Here is a 22,045-nt window from a genome sequence, read left to right on the forward strand (position 1 = left end):
GAGAGTGCGTATGTGCCCATGTAACATGTGCATGCCTTTTTGGTCCAAACATTTACTCATAAAAGATTATGAGATTAAGGAAAGAGATAGATGGAGGCTTGTTTTTATCTTTATCTCATACTGAAAGGAAAGACTAACACAAAATTTACTGCTCTGTGTACCATCACTTATATTGGATTGTGCGGGGTTAACACAGTTACTTATGACAAAATAAGCTGGGAAGTTACCTAGCGTGATGGCTTTGTCTAGGCACTGGGCAACAGACCATATCTTGCAGATTGTTGAGGGGGTTTTGCCTAACTCAAACTTTGGACCCAGAGAGGAGTTATCCCTCCCAGTCTAAGGCCTGTCTTCTTTCCTGCCCCAGGATGATAGTCACTGGGCTCCATGGTCAGGAGGTGCTTGGAGATTCCTGATGACGGGGCTTCTTCTAACCCGCAGCTCTGGGAAGGCCAGTAGCTGTTGCACTGTGGGTCCCTTAGTCACATTTGGAAGCCAGTGCAAGGCAGTCTCTATGTTATACTCCTAGTACCCCTAAGCTTTCAGAGATGTTCTAGGAAAGATTACCTATTTTCCATTCTTTGGGAAATTAAGGGAGAATCCTCAGAGGAGAAGTAGTAAAAGCAAGTGAAGTATCCTAGAGAAACCAGTTAAGCGAATGTAAGAGGTCATAAGCCAAGCTCCACAGCCACAGTGGCCTAGCCAAGATGGCTGGTGGTGGTCATCTGTGGAACATAAAATCATACTTTGTGGATTCCCAAGGAAATGTGGGCTTTTGACAAAACCTATACATAAACAATCACATTTTGTTGGTAGAGCTCAGTGGCTTTAAAAAACTGAAGTACTATGACAGACACTAGGGCAGCTAAGGTCACATTGGCTACACTGTACCTAAATTCACCTCTATTTTGCTAGAGATGTTATGAGTGCTTAAAAAAATATGTTTTTAAGCAGTTCATGATGTACCCCTCCATAAAAAAATTCAAAAATTGTGTTCTGTGGAACACTAGTTCTCCAGCATATTAATAGGTGTTATACAAAAGAGGTGTCCACAGTTAAATAACTTTGGGAAATAGTGAGAAAAACAAAGCTAAATAAGTTTATCACAAGATTTCTCAGAACCTTTATACACCAATGTGAATTGTGAAGCTCTGAGAAAGGTTTATAAAAATACAGGTTTTCCAAAACGTATTTGACTTTGCAAATTTATTTTGTCAAGCATGTAGACAAGGGTCAGTGCTCTGAAAAATAAATTTTTGAAAATACCAACCTAGTATATACTATCTCTTTTAAAGTACCAATATTTAAAAATTATTTTATTTTATTCTTGAGACGGAGTCTCGTTCTGTTGCCCAGGCTAGAGTCCAGTGGCATGATCTTGGCTCACTGCAACCTGTGCCTGCCAGGTTCAAGCAATTCTCCTGCCTCAGCCTCACAAATAGCTGGGACTACAGGCATGCACCACCATGCCCGGCTGATTTTTTGTATTTTTAGTAGAGATGGGGTTTCACCATGCCAGCCAGGCTGCTCTCGAACTCCTGACCTCGCGATCTGCCCACCTTGGCCTCCCAAAGTGCTGGGATAGCAGGCATGAGCCACCTCACCCAGCCAAAAATACAAGACAATCAAACCAGTTTTCTTTGGAAGTGACTGAGCTAAAACAACTTCTTACTTTTTCTAGCATCCTCAATTTTATGTTCCTAGGTAGAAATGTAAGAAATCTTACAAATCTTGTAAATAAATAAAACCAACCAATCTCGTGTTGCATCCTAAAGATACTATCTTAGCAAAACACATAAAACAACAGGTGTCATTTGAAATATTTAGGCAAGTTTATATTCTTTACTCTTATAAAGACAGCATTACTGTCAACCAGTTTTTTTCTTAACCAAGCTAACCTTTAAAAAGAAACCTGTCATCTTAAAGGAACAGTTTACAAATATGTGAAATATATGTTCTTTATTTATCCTTGGATACTTAGAAATGAGTAGATTTAAGGTTCATTGTTTTTGTTTTTTATTTTATTATTTTAAAATTTGTTTTTAGAGATAGGGTCTTGTTTTGTTGCTCAGGCTGGAGTACAGTGGCACGATCATTGCTCACTGTAGCCTTGAACTCCTGAGCTCAAGCCATCCTCCTGCTTCAGCCTCCTAAGTAGTGGGGACTACGGAGGCTTGCTACCACACCTGGCTATTTATTTATTTATTTATTTATGTAGAGATGGGTCTCACTATGTTGCCCAGGCTATTTATGTATGTATGTATGTATGTATGTATGTAGAGATGGGTCTCACTATGTTGCCCAGGCAGATTTCAAACCCCTGGGCACAAGTTATCCTCCTGCGTTGGCCTTCCAAAGTGTTGGGATCACAGGTGTGAGCCACTGTGCCCAGCCTATTTTCTTTCTTTTTGAGACAGGGTCTCACTCTGTCACTCAGGCTGGAGTGCAATGGCGTGAACACAGCTCACTGCAGCCTTGACCTCCCAGGTGGAAGCAATCTTCCTGCCTCAGCCTCTCAGGTAGCTGGGACCACAGGCATACACCATTACACCCAGCTATATAAAAAAAAAATTTTTTTTGTATAAATGCAGTCTCACCATGTTGCCCAGGCTATGTTTTTAAAATATAAACTTTCCCTTCCTGCCACACCCAAATCAGACATGCTTGTAACTCAGTGATATCTTCAGTCTTTCTCTGTAACTCTCCTCATTAGTATTCATGGACAGCTTCCCTTATTTGAGCTCTTCATCTCAAACTCACTTTCACCATCTCTTAAAGGTCCAGCGCTAATAATGATTCTACTACTGCCCTGTCACCTAGTCTTGCGGATAGTAGCTCTTAACACCTTTGTTCATTTTTTTTCCAACATACCGATAGAGTAAGAAGTAAGAGAAAATTAGTTGGGATAAAGTTTTTAAACTTTTATGTTTCATATTTCTATTCTCAAACCAGCTTCTTTTTCTTAGTACTGCCAATGTAAGGATGAGTTCAGTGAACAGTTTTAAATTCAGCCCTGAACTAGAGCTCAGAGTCATTCATGAGCCTTTATAAGAAATGTAAGAACTTCACTAATCTGGATTTTGGTACCAAATTAATTTCCCCAGTGTAGGTCTGGTCTAACAATAACAATTGATTTCTTTAAAATCTGAAATAATTGGTACAAGAGCATAAACAAATGTACAAAATGAAGTACTCTCAATATGGCCCTTAAAAGGGTTTTAGTTCATGAAATTAAAGTACACTTAACCACAGGAATTCCTGCCCCAAGAAGATCTCACATTCACACCATGGTGTGCTATCTATGACAAGAACAGATGTTATCAGTATGAAGAGAGCTCACAAAAAGCAATCTCCATCTAAATGTTAAATCACTATACCTAACACACAGAGAGATGAGAAAAGAAGTGGAGTAGGAGGAGGCTGACATTGGCACAGTGATCTGAGACCATTTAGATGGTACACATTTCCTTTTCCAACTGTACTAGGTCTTCTCTCATAGAATCCTGCTCTCAGCTGGCAAATGAGTCCCCATCACTGCAAAGAGCAGTAGACTAGGATTCTGCTGCCACTAAGAGCTAATGTCTAGTGAGTGCTTCCTTTGTGCATTATGAATGCTCTTCTGCCAAGTTCCTACATGCTCATTCCCTCACTCTCCCTCAGGTCTTCACTCAAATGTCGCTCAGTGAAGCCTTCTCTGACCACCAATTTAAAATTGCAGCTCTGCCTGCAGCATTCCTTATCCTGCCTTGCATGCCGCCCTTACTACCATATAACATTCGAATACAGCTTACTTACCTATTCCCTCACTAAAATGTAAGCTATGTAAGGACAGGATTTTTTCCCCATTTACTTTGTTCACTGCTCTATCTCTAGTGTCTACAACAGTAACTGACAAAAATATTTTAATTCTCACAAAAACGCCATGAGGGACAACTACTATCCTTATTATATAAATTAGGAAATTGAAGCTTAGCATGACTTGCCCAAAGTCACACAGCAAGTGTGTTGCAGCAACAAAATGGAATGAACTAGTGACATGCTACAGTAACATGGACAAATCCCAAATGCTTTATTCTGAAAGACTGGTTCAATAAGCTACATACTGTATAATTCCATTAACATGACTTTCTGGAAAGGGCAAAACTATGGAAAACAGATCAGTGGCTGTTTGAGTAGAGGAAGGGGATGACCACAAAAGGGCATAGGGGAACCTTTGAGGGTGATGGAAATGATTCATGGCTTGACTGTGATGGAGTAACATGACTACACTTTTACCAAAATTCAGAGAATTATACACTACAAGGGAAACTAATTTACTGTGTAAGGGTAGGTATAATAATGTTCCCTCCTTCTGTCCCTAAAGATTGTTCATGTTTTAATCCCCAAATCTGTGAATGCTACCTTGCATGGCAAAGGGACTTTGCAGATGTGATTAAGGATCTTGAGATGGGGAGATTATCCTGAATTATCTGGGTGGGTGCAATCTAATCACATGGGTCCTTATAAGAGAGAGTCAGGAGAGTGGGTCAGAGAAAGATTTGAAGATGCTGTGTTGCTGACTTTGAACAAAAAGGTGCCATAAACTAAGGAAGGTGGGCAGCCACTAGAAGCTGGGAAAGGCAAGGAAACTGATCCACCCTTAGAGCCTACAGAAAGAACTAGGCCTGGCAACAGCCAGTGAGATGGATTTTGGAGTTCTAAGCTAGAGAATAAATATGTGCTGCTTTCAACCATCTTTTAAGTTTGTGAAAATTTTTAAGATGAGCAATAGGAAACTAATACAATAAATTGTACTGCAACAAACCTGACTTTATAAAAAATATAGGGGAATATTTTTAGCATGGTACAGTCAATGAAGTGTGGTTTGGCTAAACCAATAGCCCTGGGTCAGAAATATGACTGTGACATTTGCTTATTACTTAATCTCAGATATGTTAATTAACCTCATCGGAATATGTGTTATCTGTAAACTATTTCCAATAAGACTTCATAAAAATTGTAGAGATTAAAGAATATATATAAAACACTTAGCTCATTCTTAGAACTTCATATGCTTTTAATAAATGATTATTATTTTACAGAAGGTATGTGAATTACTGAGTATCATGGGACATTTTTATATTAGAATATATATTGTAAATACAATATATACATGAAATTTCTTTAGTAACCCCAAAGCACTACTTCGTGGCAATAATCTGACCCAATCTAGGGAAACAATTACTTAGATTCCCTCCCTGTATCTGTATTATTTATATGTAAAAGTCATGTGCCAAAAGAGTTCCAGGTTACTGCTTTTAACTATTGGATTATGATAAGTACTGCTCTGAGATGTGTCTCATCCTTTATAGTCTGTGACCAAGTTATTCTGTAAAACAGTGTCTGAATCTAAATCTCTATTTGTATACAATGAACATCTGTCCAACCTGTATTTCTGGCCCTTTTTTGGGATCTATGTAGGGAACTGGTTCGTTGTATGTTCTTGCATTTGTGTTAATGAATTTAGCATAATATATACGTCCTCTCACGACATGTGGTTTTGAATGTTGCGTGCTTTTTCCAGGTTTTTTTTCATGTTTAATTTCTTCATTTTCAGTTACATATGCTATAGCAGCATCCTCTATTTTATGCTGTCTGAAAAACACAAATAGTAAATCATTTACCCAAGTAACCATTAAAATATTGAGTCAAAATTACATAAAATAAGATTTAAATATATTACAAACATCAGTCAAGACAATTTAGGCTGTATTAACAGTTAAAAGGGTTTGTGCTATTAAAATGTAGGAGGCCATTTTCTAATTCTAAATCATATAAGCGATAAAGGGATTTGTGTTAATAATGATTACTCATTATAATATACCAGTGCAGTGCACCACCTCTCATTTGCTTGGAGTAAAGAAAGAGTAGTGATGGGATTATGCTTCCAAATCATGTTTGCAGTACTTACGTGTGTGGACAAGTTACATCCTATACTTATCTTCTTTAAAAGTTTTATTACCAAGAGAATGGCTTTATTCCCCCCTTTACCTAGTAAACAGCTATCTGGACTATGATAAACCAGTTAATTTTCAAAAGCTTGTCTGGCAAACTTAAAGCTACCAAAGGAGCACCATTATTATCTTTTCAAGAAAAGAACACTATATGGCAGTCAAAATAAATCTCTTCATTTTTTGCCACTAATAAGTACACTGTTACAAATATGAAAATTACTAAAATATTTTAAAAATGTATGTGAAGAAACAGCTTATCAGATTTTTCTCCTTTCAAATAAGGAGAAATTGAAATTATAAAAGGCAGTAGTTTTAAAATTCACCTGCTTGAAAAATAAAGAATGAAATACATGAATTTGAATACTTTTTACATAGAAGCTTTTAAAATCAAAGCCGTGATCCCACAGCAGGTGAGTCAATGAAACCCCAAATTCACAGAGAAAGCAGGGAGCACTGTTTAACCTTACACACAGCCCTTAAAGTATAACACCTGCCTTCCTTCAAATGAATGCCAGGTCCATCTCTTCTATTGCATCATTTTCCTTTTTTTCCTTTTTGAGACAGAGTCTTACTCTGTCCCAGGCAGGAGTGGCACTATCTCCGCTCACTGCAACCTCTGCCTCCCAGGTTCAAGTGATTCTCTTGCCTCAGCCTCCGAGTAGCCGACTACAGGTGCGCACCACCTCGCCCAACTAACTTTTGTGTTTTTTTTTTTTTTTAGTAGAGACAGGGTTTCGCCATGTTGGCCAGGGTGGTCTTGAACTCCTGACCTCAGATGATCTGCCAGCCTCGGCCTCCCTAAGTGGTGGGATTACAGGCGTGAGCCACCGTGCCTGGCCCACTTCGCTTTTCAATTAAAACCCTCAAGTAGTTTTCCATTCATTTGCAATAAAATACTGCCTCCTAATCGTACTTCTAAGGTCCTGTGTGAGTTGCCCCAGTGAATCTCTTCAACCTCACTCAAGACCCTCCAACCAGACTGCCTTCTGTCAGTTCCAGGGACACATCAATCTCTTTCCCTCACGGCACCTGCACATGCTCTTCCCTCTGCCTGGACAGCTCTTTCCCAGCTCCCAGCACAGCTGGCTCAGGATATTTAGGTCTCAGCTTAAAACCATCTCCTCAGCAGCTTTTCCTAGATTTCCTTCCCCTGCCACATGTATTCTCTATGTTAGTACTTTGTTCATTTATTTTATTAACACCACAATTTTTTATGTACCTAGTTTTCTGTTTACTTGTTTTTAGTAAGCACTACAAATATCCTTTACTAGTCAATAAGTTCCATGAAGGTGTAGATTGTTGAATTCATCACGTGCCCGACATCAGGAAAAGTGTCCTGTTCATCCAAGGTAAATGGACTGCCATTATAATATTTACATATTTCTGCTGAATCTGCTGGAGTTGTTTACTCTGGCTTTGTTTGAATACCCTCAACCACCCCTCCAGTACACATAAAAACAACATTCAGAATCCTTGGATTCTAGTTCCTTCTTTCCAAAAATTACTTTCTGCAAAGGATTTGGAAAAAGTGATTACTGGTAAAGTGTAAAAAACTTCTAAACCTTTTTCTATTATCTTTCCAGAGATATAATTATTTATTTAAAGGTAGACTCTTTGGGGTCAATTTATTGTAGGCTTCTGGCATCAGTTTTTTCCACCTGTTTCTCATAGTTATCATCCAACAATATACACTTGTAGTGATCAAGTCCTTGAAGAAAAGGACTGGGGCTATTTGCTTATATAGTTAAATTCATTTGATTAAGCACTTGTGGTATGAATGCCTATGGGTTGATAAGTAAGCGTGAAATATATGATTCTAGCAATCTCTTGCCAGAAGAAAAGCACAGATAAAAACACTGATGGGCTCTGAAGTGAGTCAGAGAGGGACCGGAAGCCCAGTTCTGCCATATCTGAGCCTTTGTCTCATTTGCATGACAGGAACAATGCCTATTGTAAGAGATATGAGAATAACATTGAATAATTCATTGTTTCAACAGATATTTATTGAGTTGCATGCCAGGTGCTGTTGGAGGTACTGATGATAAAGCAGTGACAAAACAAAAATTCCTGCCCCCATAGAGCTTACATTCTAATGGAGGAAAGGCAGATGAAAAAGTAAATTACATAGTCTGTTAAGTGCTAAGGACAATAATAAAATAGGAAATGGGAAAAGGGAGTGCATGTATGTGGGAGGTAGGTTTGCATTTTTAAGTAGGGTGGAGGCTGCACTGTGAAGGTGGCAATTGAAAAAAGAGGGGAGGAGAGAGCTAAGTGGATATTTGTGGGAAAAGCATTCCAGCAGAGTGAACTGTAATTGCCAAAGCTTCCCAGCAGAAGTGTAACCATCCTTAGCACACTGCTTCTGAAAGTATGGGCACTGGAGTAGCAGCACTGGCATCAATTGTGACCTTGTTAGAATTACAAATTTATGGGCCCCATTTCCTTTATGTACCTAGTTTTTTGTTTACTTGTTTTTAGTGAGTACTACAAACTCAGAATCTCTGGGGCTGGTTCCCAGGAACGTGTTTTAACCAGTTGTTTAGCTGATTCTTATGCACGTTCAAGTGTGAGAACCATTGTTCTAGGGTCAAAAATACAGGCTTTGGAAGAAGTTATCACTGGCTCCACATCATTCCTGAGTGGCTGCATGTACTACCTTGATTAATAGTCTCAATTTAAGGTACATCAGAATCACCTGGATGCCTTGGTTGAAGCCAGATTATTGAGCCCCAGCCATAGAGTTTCTGATTCAGTGTGTCTCGGGGGTGGGAAGTCCCCAAAATTTGCATTCCTAACAACCAGGTGCTGCTGATGTTAGTCTTTATCACTGCAGATGATAGCAGAAAGGCCTGTTTGCTGTAGCAGAGTCCTGTCAGAGGGAGGCAAGAAACGGGAAAGGGCGCGTTGTGTAGACTCCATAGGCCATTGGAGGAGCCTTGGCTTTTACTCTACGATGTCGGATGGAGAACGGCGATCTAACCTGGGCTGTAAAAGGACCGCTCTAATTGCTGTGTTGAGGAGGCTGCAGAGGGGTAAGAGAAAAGCAAAGCCACCAACTGGAGGGCTGTTGGAGCATCCAGACAAGAGAAGCTGGTACTTGGGACTGGGTGGGGACAGTACTGAAAGTGATGAACAGTGGTAGATTCTGGATAATTTTAAAGGTAAAGCCTGCAAAATCTGCTAATAATTGTGAGAATTGTGGATGACTTCAAGAATTTTAGACCTAGTAACGCAAGTCAAGTCCCTGACACACAGTATGTGCTCAGTAAACGGTGTGTTTTAAAAATTATTGTTGTAATTTTTGTCAGCCAAGTGGAAATGAGAGAAGCAAGAGGACTGTTTGAGCTTGGCCTGGACTGTTCGTGCTGGACCCCGGCCTCCCCCTGAAGGAGGAAAACAGTTTTTGGAAGGGGAAATAAGACACGAAACCCCAGCACTTACTGATGCTTATCTTTCTTTCCCTCCATGGGCCTCTGCGGGACTAGGCAGCGAGGAGCCTCCCGGGAAGAACAGGGACGCAGCCCTGCCAGGAAAAGTGCGCGCAAAGCGCGACGGCTATGACTCGCGCGTTGCTAAGCGACAGGCGCTAGGGCTCGGAAAGGGGCGTGGGGGCACCCCTGGAGTGCGCAGGCGCAGTAATCGGGGTTGGTGGGGACTGTTGCTCACCATGCGCGACTGCGCGGCGAAGAGGGCGGGGGATGCCTGGCCGGGTCTCTAGGCGTGTGGGCTTGACGCCCTGCATTTGAACTTGCCCTTCCCACTGTAGGGCCAGGAGGGGTGTTTATCAGGACGGATTTGGCCCTTGAGGATAGGGGAAGGGCTGTTTCCGGAGCCGCGGGGCAGCGCTGCTCGTGTCTCCGCCGCGCCCACCGTCTGGAGCCCGGCAGGTCGTTGCCCAGGCGCTACCACGGCTGCCTAAGCTGGCTGCAAAAGTGCGGGCCTGCGGGAAGGATACTTGTTTTCCCTTGAATTATTAAATACTGTGCGAGTCGTGATTCGTTGCTCCTGAGTTGCCTAGCCTTTACTCCAGAAAGCTTGGTTGTCCCTCTTTTCCACCATTTCTGACAAAACCTTCCCCGGCTGGGCTGCCAGGATTAAAATAGAGCAAGGGAACACTCATCTCCTGCAAATGAGGCTTCCTGCAGTGTGTGCATCTGTTGCAGCCTGAGCAGGGTTCGGAATAGGGTGGCTTACGCAGCGGGTTGGGACTTGTACGTGTAGCACTTACCCAAAAAGAGCAAGCTCCTGGGAAAAGCCGTTGCTGACTTGCATCCACCTTCTGGCCCTGGAGTTTCTTACTTCATTTCACCATTGCCTCCCAGTTTCCACTACCAGAGCCAAAAGTCTTTGGCATCTGTCCTGGTAACTCATGCATTTCCCTGGATAACGGAAAACGAAGAGTCCGGAGTTGAATTCTGCCTTATACTAGGCTATGCATATGTATATGTTTGGAATCCAGAGTCAGTGTTCGTGTGTGTATTTACATTCACCTTGGAGAGTGATGGGGAGAGCAGAGGTTGGTCCTAGGACTCATTTTATGTATGTGACCTGAAATCCTATCAGGAAGAAGAATATACGTATAGATTTGGCACCTAGTGACCTAGATACCTGAGTGTGGACTTTGTTGTTAAAGACTGGACTGTGTGTGAGTGTGTCATTGTGTGTGTGTGTTTGGTGAGTAAGGAGTGGATGAGTATATAAATACGGGGTGAGAGGGTTGAAAACCAGAAAGCAGAGGGAACTAATATCAGTTGAGCTTCCACTAGGGGACCATGCATTTGTTAGGCATTGTATTAACCACCACCTGCTTACCTGGTCTTATCCTAACCATCACACTGTGATTAGGAGCTTAGGGCCTGGGAGTAGTCAGTGTTTGAAACCTGCCTCTACCACTTACTAGCTAGTTCACTTGGGCAAGCTGGTTCACTTGAGGCTCTCTGAGCCTCAATTTTTTTCATCCACAAAATGGGGAAAATACCTAGGGTTGTTGTGAGGTGATGATTTAATACAGGCAGAGTACTGAGAGCAGGGCCCGATGATTAGTAAGTGCTTTGTCATTATTTTTATTGATTAATTTGATCTACTGTGCTGCCACATGTCCTTGAGGGTTAGACAACTCCCTTATCATTCCCTCTAATTTCTGTTTCAACCTTCACCAATCGCTTCAAATCCTAAAACCACTTACCCTCAGGAACAGTCTCAGGGCTTGATAAGAAATGAGGGCATTTTCTCAACTTGCTCCTTTCAGACTGACAAGTTCACCTGCATCCATACAGGATTACAGTAATTTGCCTCTCTTAATGAGCATTATGGCATTAGTTTTAAACATATTTATGTCAATCTCTGTTAAGTAGTTTGCATATGTCTAGGACTTATTAAAAGCTATGAGAAACATTTGGAAAAGAAATTGTGGGCCGGGCGCCATGGCTCATGCCTGTAATCCCAGCACTTTGGGAGGCCGAGGCAGGCAGATCACGAGGTCAGGAGATCAAGACCATCCTGGCTAACACGGTGAAACCCCGTCGCTACTAAAAATACAAAAATTAGCCAGGCATGGTGGCACATGCCTGTAGTCCTAGCTACTCAGGAGGTTGAGGCAGGCGAATCACTGAACCCAAGAGGCAGAGGTTGCAGTGATCCAAGGTTGCACCATTGCACTGCAGCCTGGGTGACAGAGCAAGACTCAGTCTCAAAAAAAAAAAAAAAAAAAAAAAAAAAAACAAAGAAAGAAAGAAAAAGAAATTGTGCCAACCACAGGGAAGTCACAATCTAGTTAAGGATATAAGACATACAGTAAAAAAAACTGTGACCAAAACATCAATGATATATGAACGCATTATACAACCGATAAAGTGTTACATTGCAGTACTGATAGTATAATAATGTGCCAATTATTTATTCCTGGTGCATCCTCTGCAGGGTGCTGCATAAAAATAGGAATTTTATAATAACTTTTAATGTTTTTATACAGAAAAAGCACTGGGCTGCCGTTAGTGGTTTTTACTACTAAGCATTGACCTAGGGGAGACACTTAAACCTCTCTGCGCTATAGATTTTCACTTGTACAAAGATAACTTCATATTAAATTGTCTTCATGATCTCTTCCAAATGTAAAATACAGTGATTCTACTGGAAAATTTGTCTGAAAAATCAATGAAAACACTAGCCTAAATAATATATGTAATTTTCTAATTTGTGATAGATATTTGGATACTTGTCAACGAAGAATAATTCAAAGTAGTTACTAATATTGTGCAAGTTAAAAATACTGATGCTCTTTGAGCAAGAACACCATATGTGAGGGAACACAATAAGATGAAAATTGCACATCCAAAATGTTATAGATGGAGAAGATTTTCAACATTTTTTGCAACCATAGGAAAATTCCAGAAATAAAGAATGACACAGTTGTATAACCTGATAGGAAAGCTGAGGCTCAGGGAGATCCAGCTTCCTCTCAGTTCTTTTTTCAGTGATGTGCGTGTGATACAGGTGAGAATCTCAAAAATACGACATAAACAAAAGCTAGTCCTAGTTCTATTTTTAAAAGACAAGTTATTTGCCTTGTATACATGTATTGTAAGGATTAAATGAGAAAATATGTTCAGAGAACTTATCCTGGCACATAGCACTCATTAAGAGTTAGCTGTTAGTCTTCCTGTTTTTATAACTAGTAGGGTAGAAAATTCATTAAGTGCATGCATTATGTTGTCTTTGTTTCATTATCTTATACTATAAAAATTTTATCAAACCAAAATAGACATGAATTTGAGGATAATGGGAATGAAAAATGGTAGTGTTAGGTCTGCCTCTCTTTGAAGACGGATAGGTTCAAATAAATCACAGAAATGAAAGGGACCCTGTGTTTTCCTCTGGTCTAGGTTCAAAGCTAATTGATTTGTAGCGTGCTTTTAAGAGAGACAGATTACGAAATAAGTGTAAGTTGTTACATTTCCTAAAGGGTAAAAATCTCTAGTAGAAATCATATAGATCACTTCTGATATAAATAATCCTGAATATGCTGGGCACGGTGGTTCACACCTGTAGTCCCAGCACTTTTGGAGGCTGAGGCAGGCAGATCACCTGAGGTTGGGAGTTTGAGACCAGCCTGACCAACATGGCGAAAGTCCGTCTCTACTAAAAATACAAAAAATTAGCTGAACCTGGTGGCAGGTCCCTGTAATCCCATCTACTCTGGAGACTGAGACAGGAGAATTGCTTGAACCCGGGAGGCAGAGGTTGCGGTGAGCCAAGATTGCGCCACTGCACTCCAGCCTGGGCAACAAGAGCGAAACTCCATCTCAAACAAAAAACACAACAAATCCTGGATATATGCCTGGGTATGTTTACATTCATATAGAGGTATAAATTAAAATCTTAATTCCATGAGATCTCTTGAAAGAATTAAAACAGCCTGAGTTACTACAAAATTATCAGAACTCACTAGTTTGCAAGTTTACCTGATTGAATGAAGAAATTTGTATTTTATGAATTTGGAGGGCTTATATTTTATTAATCCAGGCCCCTCTATGATTTCATGACTTAAGGTTTATTTTTAAATAATCCCAAATATGGTTCCTATATAGATCTTGCGTGACCAAAGAAAGGATGAATAAAAAAGCCTGTCTTAGGTGGAGAAAATAGTGAAGGGCCATTTCCATATTGCAGTGATATTTTAAATAGAGTGGTCATGGGGTGAAGATGGGTTGAATGAATGGCTATGGATATTTAGCTTCTTGAAGAAGGAACATTGGAAAATGAAACATGGCTGGGGTGATACCATTCTCAAAAGGTTAGGAATCACTAGTTGTGTTAGTCCATTTTCATACTGCGATAAAGAATTACTTGAGACTGGATAATTTATAAAGAGATTTAATTGACTCACAGTCCCACGTGGCTGAGGAGGTCTCAAAAAGGTTAAAATCATGGTGGAAGGTGAAGGAGAAGCAAGGCATGTCTGACATGGTGGCGAGAGAGCGAGCGAGGGGGGATGTGCCATACTTTTAAACCACAAGATTTCATGAGAACTCACTATCATGAGAACATCATGAAGGAAATCGCCCCCAGGATCCAATCACCTCTCATTAGGTCCCTTCTCTGATAACGTGAGGATTACAATTCGAGATGAGATTTGGGTGGGGACACAGAGCCAAACCATATCATTCCACCCCTGGCCTCTCCCAAATATCATGTCCTTCTCACATTTCAAAAACAATTATGCCTTCTCAACAGTTCCTCAAAGTCTTACTCCAGCATTAACTCAAAAGTCCAAGTTCAAAGTCTCATCTGAGACAAGGCCCTTCTGCCTATGAGCCTGTAAAATCAAAAGCAAGTTATGTACTTCCAAGATACATTGGAGGTATGGGCATTGGGTAAATGCTCCCATTGCAAAAGGGAGAAATTGACCAGAACAAAGGGGCTGCAGGCCCCACGCACATCCAAAACCCAACAGGGCATTCATTAAATCTTAATGGTCCAAAATAATCTCCTTTGACACCATGTCTGACATCCAGGACAAGCTGCTGTAAGAGCTGTGCTCCAAAGGCCTTGGGCAGCTCTGTCCCTGTGGCTCTGCAGGGTCCAACCCCTGCAGCTGCTTTTTTGGGCTGGTGTTGAGTGCCTGTGGCTTTTGAAAGTGCACGGTACAGGCTGTCAGTGGATCTACCATTCTGGGTCTGGAGGATGGTGGCCCTCTTCTCACAGCTCCACTAGACAGTGCCCCAGTGGGGGACTTTGTATGGAGGCTTCAACCCCACATTTCTACTCTGCATTGCCCTAGGAGAGGTTCTCCACGAGTTTTCCACCCCTGCAGCAGACTTTTGCCTGGACATTCAGGCATTTCCATACATACTCTGAAATCTAGACAGAGACTCTCAAAGGTCAACTCTTGTCTTGTGTGCACCTACAGGCCCAACACCACATAGAATGTTCCAAGGCTTGGGGCTTGTGCCCTCCAAAGCAATGACCTGAGCTGTACCTTGGCCCCTTTTAGCCACGGCTGTAGCTGGAGCAGCTGGGATGCAGGGTGCTGTGTCCCAAGGCTGTACAGAGCAGCTGGGCCCTGGGTCTGGCCCATAAAACCGTTTTTCCCTCCTCTGGGCTTGTGATGGGAGGAGCTGCCATGAAGATCTCTGAAATGCTCTGGAGACATTTTCCCCATTGTCTTAACATTTGGCTCTTCATTACTTATGCAAAAGTCTGCAGCTGGCTTGGGTTTGAATTTCCCCCCAAGAAAATGGGTTTTTGTTTTCTACCACATGGTCAGGCTGCAAATTTTCCAAACTTTTATGCCCTGCTTCCTTTTTAAACATAAGTTCCAATTTCAGACTATCTCTTTGTGAGCTGATGACTGTACACTTCAGAAAAAGCCAGGTCACGTCTTGAATGCTTTGCTACTTAGAAATCTCTTTCCAGATACCATAAATAATGTCAAGTTCAAAGTTCCACAGATCTCTAGGGCAGGGGCAAAATGCAGCCAGTCTCTTTGCTAAAGCACAGCAAGAGTGACTTTTGCTCCAGTTCCCAGTAAATTCCTCCCTTGTCTCCATCCGAGACCACCTCAGCCTGGCCATTGTTGTACATTTTACTGTCAGCATTTTGATTAAAACCATTCGACAAGTCTCTAAGAAGTTCCAAACTTTCCCACATTTTCCTGTGTTCTTCTGAGCCCTCCAAAATGTTCCAACCTATGACCTTTACCCAGTTCCAAAGTTGCTTCCATGTTTTCAGGTATCTTTATAACAGTGCCCCACTTCTCTTGGTGCAAATTTTCTGTATTAGTTTGTGTTTACACTGCTATAAAGAACTACCTGAGACTGGGTAATTTATAAAGAAAAGGAATTTAATATGACTCACAGTTCTGCATGACTGAGGGGCCTCAGGAAACTTACAATCATGGTGGAAAGCGAAGGGGAAGCAAGGCATGTCTTACATGGCATCAGGAGAAGGCAGACGGGAAGTGCCACACTTTAAAGCCATTGGATCTCATGAGAACTCACTATCATGAAAACATCATTTGGGAAACCGCCCCCATGATCCAGTCACCTCCCACCAGGACCCTCCCCTGACACATGGGGATTTCAATTCAAGATGTGATTTTGGTGGGGATACAGAGCCAAACCATATCATTAGCCTAAGTTCTTTAGTTTTGAAGGTTTTCTATGTCTCCTAGCTTCTCTTAAAAGCGATTTTCCTCGTTCTATTTGAAGAAGTTCAGAGATGTGATTATCTTCCTTGTAGGTCATCACTGTATCTTATTAGCTAACATATAGCCAAGCCAGTATATACTTTCTGTATTGGAGTACCTTCTGTATTCTGGCCTATTCTCATTGGAACATTAAATTTTAGTTTGTTCTTTGAAATTCCTGGCACCTAAAAAATTATCTTACAAATGGGCCAGGTGTGGTAGCTCACACCTGTAATCCCAGCACTTTGGGAGGCTGAGGCGGGGGTGAATCATGAGGTCAGGAGTTCAAGACCAGCCTGGCCAACATGGTGAAACCCCGTCTCTACTAAAAATGCAAAAAATTAGCTGGGCATAGTGCCAGGTACCTGTAATCCCAGCTGCTTGGAAGGCTGAGGCAGAAGAATTGCTTGAACCTTGGAGGTGGAGGTTGCAGTGAGCTGAGATTACACCATTGCACTCCAGCCTGGATGACATAGTGAGAATCCGTCTCAAAAAAAAAAAAAAAAAAAATCTTCCAAATAGGTCCTCTGAATAAGACATAGAAAATCCTTTATATCCCACAAAATATGTGCTACTTTTAATTTCTAAGTGTTTTTTTTGCGGAAATGGATAGTAACTATTCAATATACTTGGAGAATCTCATTTTTAAAATGGCAATTAGGACTTCCTTTTAAGCTAAAAGAAAACATAAGTTCTTAAACTTCTGCCTAAAAAATCTATTTTTGATCCCTTTGATTAATACAAATTGCCATTCTCTGTACTTTTCCTGGGGGAGGATAACTAATATTAATTGAACTTTGGGGTAAAACCTGAGTTTAAAGCCTAGTTCTGTGACTCTAGGCAAGTTACTTAAATTATTCGAACTTTAGATATTCAATATTTCTTGTTAATCTTTGAAACATAAAAAAAGAAGACCCTAACAGCGTAGGGATAAAAGAAGTTATCTTGTAGGGTTATTATATCAAGTAAGATAATATATGTAAGTCCCATGGTACGAAATAGGTACCCAGTAATTATTGTTTCTCCCCACCCTTTCCCCTTGTGTAAGGGCAGCTAGAAAGCAATACAGCCAGATTTGTTTTTAGACTAGTCTCTCTATATATTTATACCTCATTGCCTCTATATCTAGTTTTTCTACCTCTTGCTGTAAAGCATAACAATAAAAATTTACTGGGCGTGGTGACTCACGCAGGTAATCCCAGCACTTTGGGAGGCTGAGGCAGGTGGATCACAAGGTCAGAAGTCTGAGACCAGCCTGGCCAATATGATGAAACCCCATCTCTACTAAAAATACAAAAATTAGCTGGGCGTGGTGGCAGGTGCCTGTAGTCTTAGCCACTCAGGAGGCTGAGGTAGGAGAATTGCTTGAACCTAGGAGATGGAGGTTGCAGTTAGCTGAGATTGTGCCACTGCACTCCAGCCTGGGTGACAGAGTGAGATTCCATCTCAAAAAAAAAAAAAAAAAATTAACATAAAATCCTAAATAGAGTCTTTCTACTGTAGACTAGAAAAGGTTAGGAACACTATGGTATGAAATTGGGTAAAAATAAGTAGAAAAAGTGAAGTCAGCGATGTTATAGGAGTCCATGGATGACAGGTGGAAGGCTTTGAGATAGGAAGGCTGTAATAGGGGAGGAGAATATGATAGTCATTCAATGATGGGGTTGTTGGGAGGAGTGAGTGTACTCCATCTGCTTGTAAAATGTCATACACAATGCATTCTGACACACATGCAGCAGCTTAGGTTGCATGGTTTGTAAAAGACAATAAAAAGCCAAGAATAAGCACATAATCACAAATCACCATGAATCTGACTCATGACTTTTTATGGTGCCACAATTCTGAGACTATGCCACTGAACTGGTAAACAATGGTAGTGATACTGATATGGATGGGTGGACTTTATGATAAATTTAAAAATTTTTTCCTTCTGTAGAAAAAGTGAAGTAAGGAGGCAAGATTTCATTTAAAGGACAATGAGGGTTTTGACCTAAAGGAATATGCCTATAAAGAAATCACAGTTGAGGTTTTAAGTAGAAAAGTGCATACTATATATTATATGCATTGAGACATCACTATGTACCCCATGAATATGGACAATTATTATTTGTCAATTATAGCTTTTAAAAAGAAAAGTACGACGCTAATAAGTGTTGGTTTAGTTTACCTGAAGTATCTCCTAGACCTATGCCATTCTTTTCAAAATGATGTGACAAAGAAAGGTTTTGCAAGTCATTTCTTTTAAACTATTATTCTAACCTACACTTTTTTCCTTATTTAATTATGATGGCATTTAATTATAATGGCATTAAGTTATAGTTAATTACTGCAGCATTTATAAGCTTTTCAAGAGTTTGGAAACTTAGCCATATTTTTTATCCTCTTATAGTAAGCCTGGGAGCAAACTATTTAGCTGATATGAGCTGCTCTTTTTCTTGCTTTCTCTGCCAACCTCTAAGACTTCAATGAATTGTAAGATTCAGGAAAAGAAATCTTAGAAAACCTTTTCTATTTATAAAAGAAATGACCATTAGAAAGAAATGCAGCATTTCTACAATTTTTTGTCACGTAGAGAATAGATATGGAAAGCATCACAGACCTTGCTTCACCGAGGTCATGGCTAGTCAACCTTATGGGGACTACAGGAAAGCCTGGGGGGGCTATTGTTGCCTCAGGTCTAAGCCTTGCAAGCCATTGTTGTCTAAGCCACCACAGTGAACAAGGGCAGGAGATTCTCCTGCTGGAAATCCAGATTTGGGGCTGGCTTTTTGTTTATCATCCCTAAGACAGTCGGCAAGTCTGACCTCTCTGAGCCTCTGTCTTTATCTGTAGACTGGGATGCTACCATTTACCCTACCTACATAGCAAGCTTGAAGGAGCAGTTACATACCAAAGAACTTTGTTAAACTGCCTTTGCTTAACAAGTGGGAGACGTCATCATTATGAAATCCAGTAGTTGGCTATGCTAATGTCCTAACCTCACCCTCTTGGGATTAGTTTCCCAGGAGGAGACAACTTCCGGTGTGTAAACTATGTTTCCATTAGCATGCACTCTGGTAACAGCCTCCCCTGCAAAACTGTTGCTTGCCCTTGCTTTTTTGTTTATATTTTAGATTCTGTTTGTTTGCTGAGCCTGCTATTAATCCTTATTTTAAACCAGATTTCATTTCTATAAGAATATCAGGCTGAGGAGCCCACTCGTGAGTTCAGCTATTCCAAACTCATATCTGTCTCTCTAAACATGAGCCTGAATAATGTAGAATATAGGACCAAAGAACTAATTTTAGACTTTTGCTTTAACTTGATTGTGGTTTGGTTAATTTGGATGAGAGCAGAAAACCTCCCAAGAGTAAAATATAATGATTGTAAGTATGTTATTTTCCTAATGAATGCTTGAAGTTATGTAAGTAGTGGAAACTTAAGTTATTTAATTTTATCTTGGGCATATTTCATAGGGTCATATTCCAAATTTCTTATCTTCTGTCACTTTCTATTCATATATAGTAACATGAGGCTTATGTTACTTCTTATGGGTACTACTCTTGAAACTTTTTATTTTTACCTTCTCTATGAACATTTTTAAACCTAGATTCTAAGTCTTTTTTTCTGAACTGAATATAGATAGAACTGAATTTTACTTCCTATTTTTAATATTCTCTTTGCTTCTCATTCAGTATTTGAAGGACTATAGCATAATAGTTACAAGCCGGGCTCTGGAGTTGGAGCCACTTCTTGGCTGCATGACCTTGAGCAAGTTATATCTTTCTGATACTTCCTTATCTATAAAATGATAATAATTATAGCCCCTGCCTTCCTCATAGAGTTTTCGTGAGGATAAAAATAAGGTGGTCCGTAGTATACTGCCTGGCACAAAGCAAGTGCTCATTGACTTGTTATCCATCAGTATTTTCACAGAATATGAGTGTTTTAAAAGTTGAGATTGTCTTTACTCCTCTCTGTTGTGCCTAGCCCCATGCATAGTACCTGGTACCTGGCAGATTCTCAGTAGATACTTCCTGAATGAATGGCAAAAGCATCTCATTAAGTTTTATACAGACCCCTGTCTTCCTCTCCAGCCCACTGGTATCCCCCTGCTTCTGGAATTGTTCACTTGAAGTTATGAGTGCCAGAGACTGGACTTACCAAGGGTATCCTGAGACACTGGTGATAGGCAAAAAAGATTTCATCTTTGTGATGAGACTTCATGTTTTTTTTCTTGGGTGGTTTTTTAGCTCTTTTCTGGCTTTGGATTTCACACAGTCAAAAAAATATGAGTATCTTAACACTGGTTCCATTGGTTTCACACCTCCACAATTTGGATTCCTTGCTCCAAACTGTGCTTTGGTTTTCCACAAACAATCCTCATTTCTGCTTTACTCTGTTTGTTGATCGAATTAACTTTTCTGGGGTATGTTCTATCCTATTTGTGGGGGAATGGACTTATTTTTGCCTTAGTTCATGGATTAGAAGGAAACTGTCACTTCATTTCTGGCATCCGTCTCTTTACCCACTTTCATTCCACTGGAGAACGAACTTGCTAATCAGATATTAAGAAGCAGATTTTGACTGGGACCATCTTCATTGTATTAAAGGTCTGTGCTCAGGGATGGTACACAATCTTGCCCTTTCTCACTTCCTGTGTCCAGTGATTGGATGAAGCAGGCAGGGCCTGTCTTAGCTGGCCTCCTCATCTCAACTCTCTCTGTCCTACCTGCACCTTAGGGGAGCTGATGGACCAGTCATCCATAATCACACAACTATTTGGAGAGAGGGTATAGACTTCAAGGCAGAGAGTATAAGAAATAAGAGAGTTCATCTTGGCCTCTTACCCTAAATCAATTTCTGTGGTTAGTTTTTACTCAAGTTTTTATTATTGCAATGGGTCTCTGTCTAGTTAATGAAATCAGTGTTTTGTTGACTATTTTGTCGTCATTTCCTGCCTATATGCTCCCTCAGCAGAGAATCCCAGAGGTAAGATCCTAATACTAATCTCCATCCAGACCAACCTCTTTCACAAAACCTTTTCAGACAGCCATTATAAGGGTCTTTTTCTAAAACTATACCTCTTACAGTATTATGAGGTATATCCTGTTTTAATCACCTCTATTCACCCTGCTGATGAGGCAGAGATTCCTGCCCTAGTGTTAGGGGAAATGGTTAAACTCATGACACCTGACACTGAGCAGATATGATTGGCAGCAGTTTATTAGTCACACATACTAATAGCCAAGGGGAAGAGGACGCCATGCAGGGCCACATGGGGATTGCAATTGAAAACAGAATGAGGAACCAGAAGCTGTGGGAAGCAGGCTGTGTGGTATCAAGAAAATGGGATGACCTGCAGTTTCCACCCAAGGATGTGATTGGCTTCTTTAAATAATTCTGCAGGCTGGTAAGGAACGGAATTTAGTGATAAGCAGGGAGGGTTGTTTGGGTAGGGAACCTTTTTCATGGGAACAGAGTTGGGGGCAAGGGAACTTCAGGAAAACCATTTGAGGCCCTCCCAATTACACCAGATGTCAAGGCAACTCACAATATTGACCCTCAATTTTAGGATTTACACCACACAGATTATAGTATCATAGCATGATTTATTACCTCAGAATTTTACTCTAGATGTGTGTTTGTGACTATCTTGTGTCCCAGTCAAATTGTGGGCTACTTAAGGACAGCTAGCATTTAAGTCTTCCACTTAAAAAAACAATGCACATTATGGTTTGGAAAAACATGATTATCATGAAACATCTGTTTTGTAATATCTCAAAGTGATACTTTCAAATGTGATCGAATGAAGAGAGCCTTTAACATACCCAAGTTTTTTCCTTGCATCTGGTTAATTTTTTAAATGTAGTGAAACTTGTAGTAC

At 40.5% G+C, this 22,045-nt stretch overlaps 1 protein-coding gene across 3 annotated transcripts in view; it reads right to left on the reverse strand.

The window, feature by feature from the left end:
- Positions 1–9,575, reverse strand: part of CUNH2orf73 (chromosome unknown C2orf73 homolog) — a 29,922-nt gene extending 20,347 nt beyond the window's left edge. The window contains exons 1-2 of one of the 3 annotated variants that reach the window (XM_033175705.1): positions 9,435–9,575; positions 5,427–5,634 (exon numbers count right to left, since the gene is read on the reverse strand). In XM_033175705.1, the coding sequence (XP_033031596.1) occupies positions 5,427–5,634; positions 9,435–9,460 (234 nt within the window). In that variant the 5' untranslated portion in view covers positions 9,461–9,575. The remainder of the gene's footprint in view (positions 1–5,426; positions 5,635–9,434) is intronic. The other 2 variants (XM_033175707.1, XM_033175708.1) reach the window with 2 other exon arrangements.
- Positions 9,576–22,045: the final 12,470 nt, after the last annotated feature.

This window comes from Trachypithecus francoisi, unplaced genomic scaffold, assembly GCF_009764315.1.
Source record: "Trachypithecus francoisi isolate TF-2019V2 unplaced genomic scaffold, Tfra_2.0 Lachesis_group17, whole genome shotgun sequence".
In the NCBI taxonomy this organism is placed as follows: Eukaryota; Metazoa; Chordata; class Mammalia; order Primates; family Cercopithecidae; genus Trachypithecus; species Trachypithecus francoisi.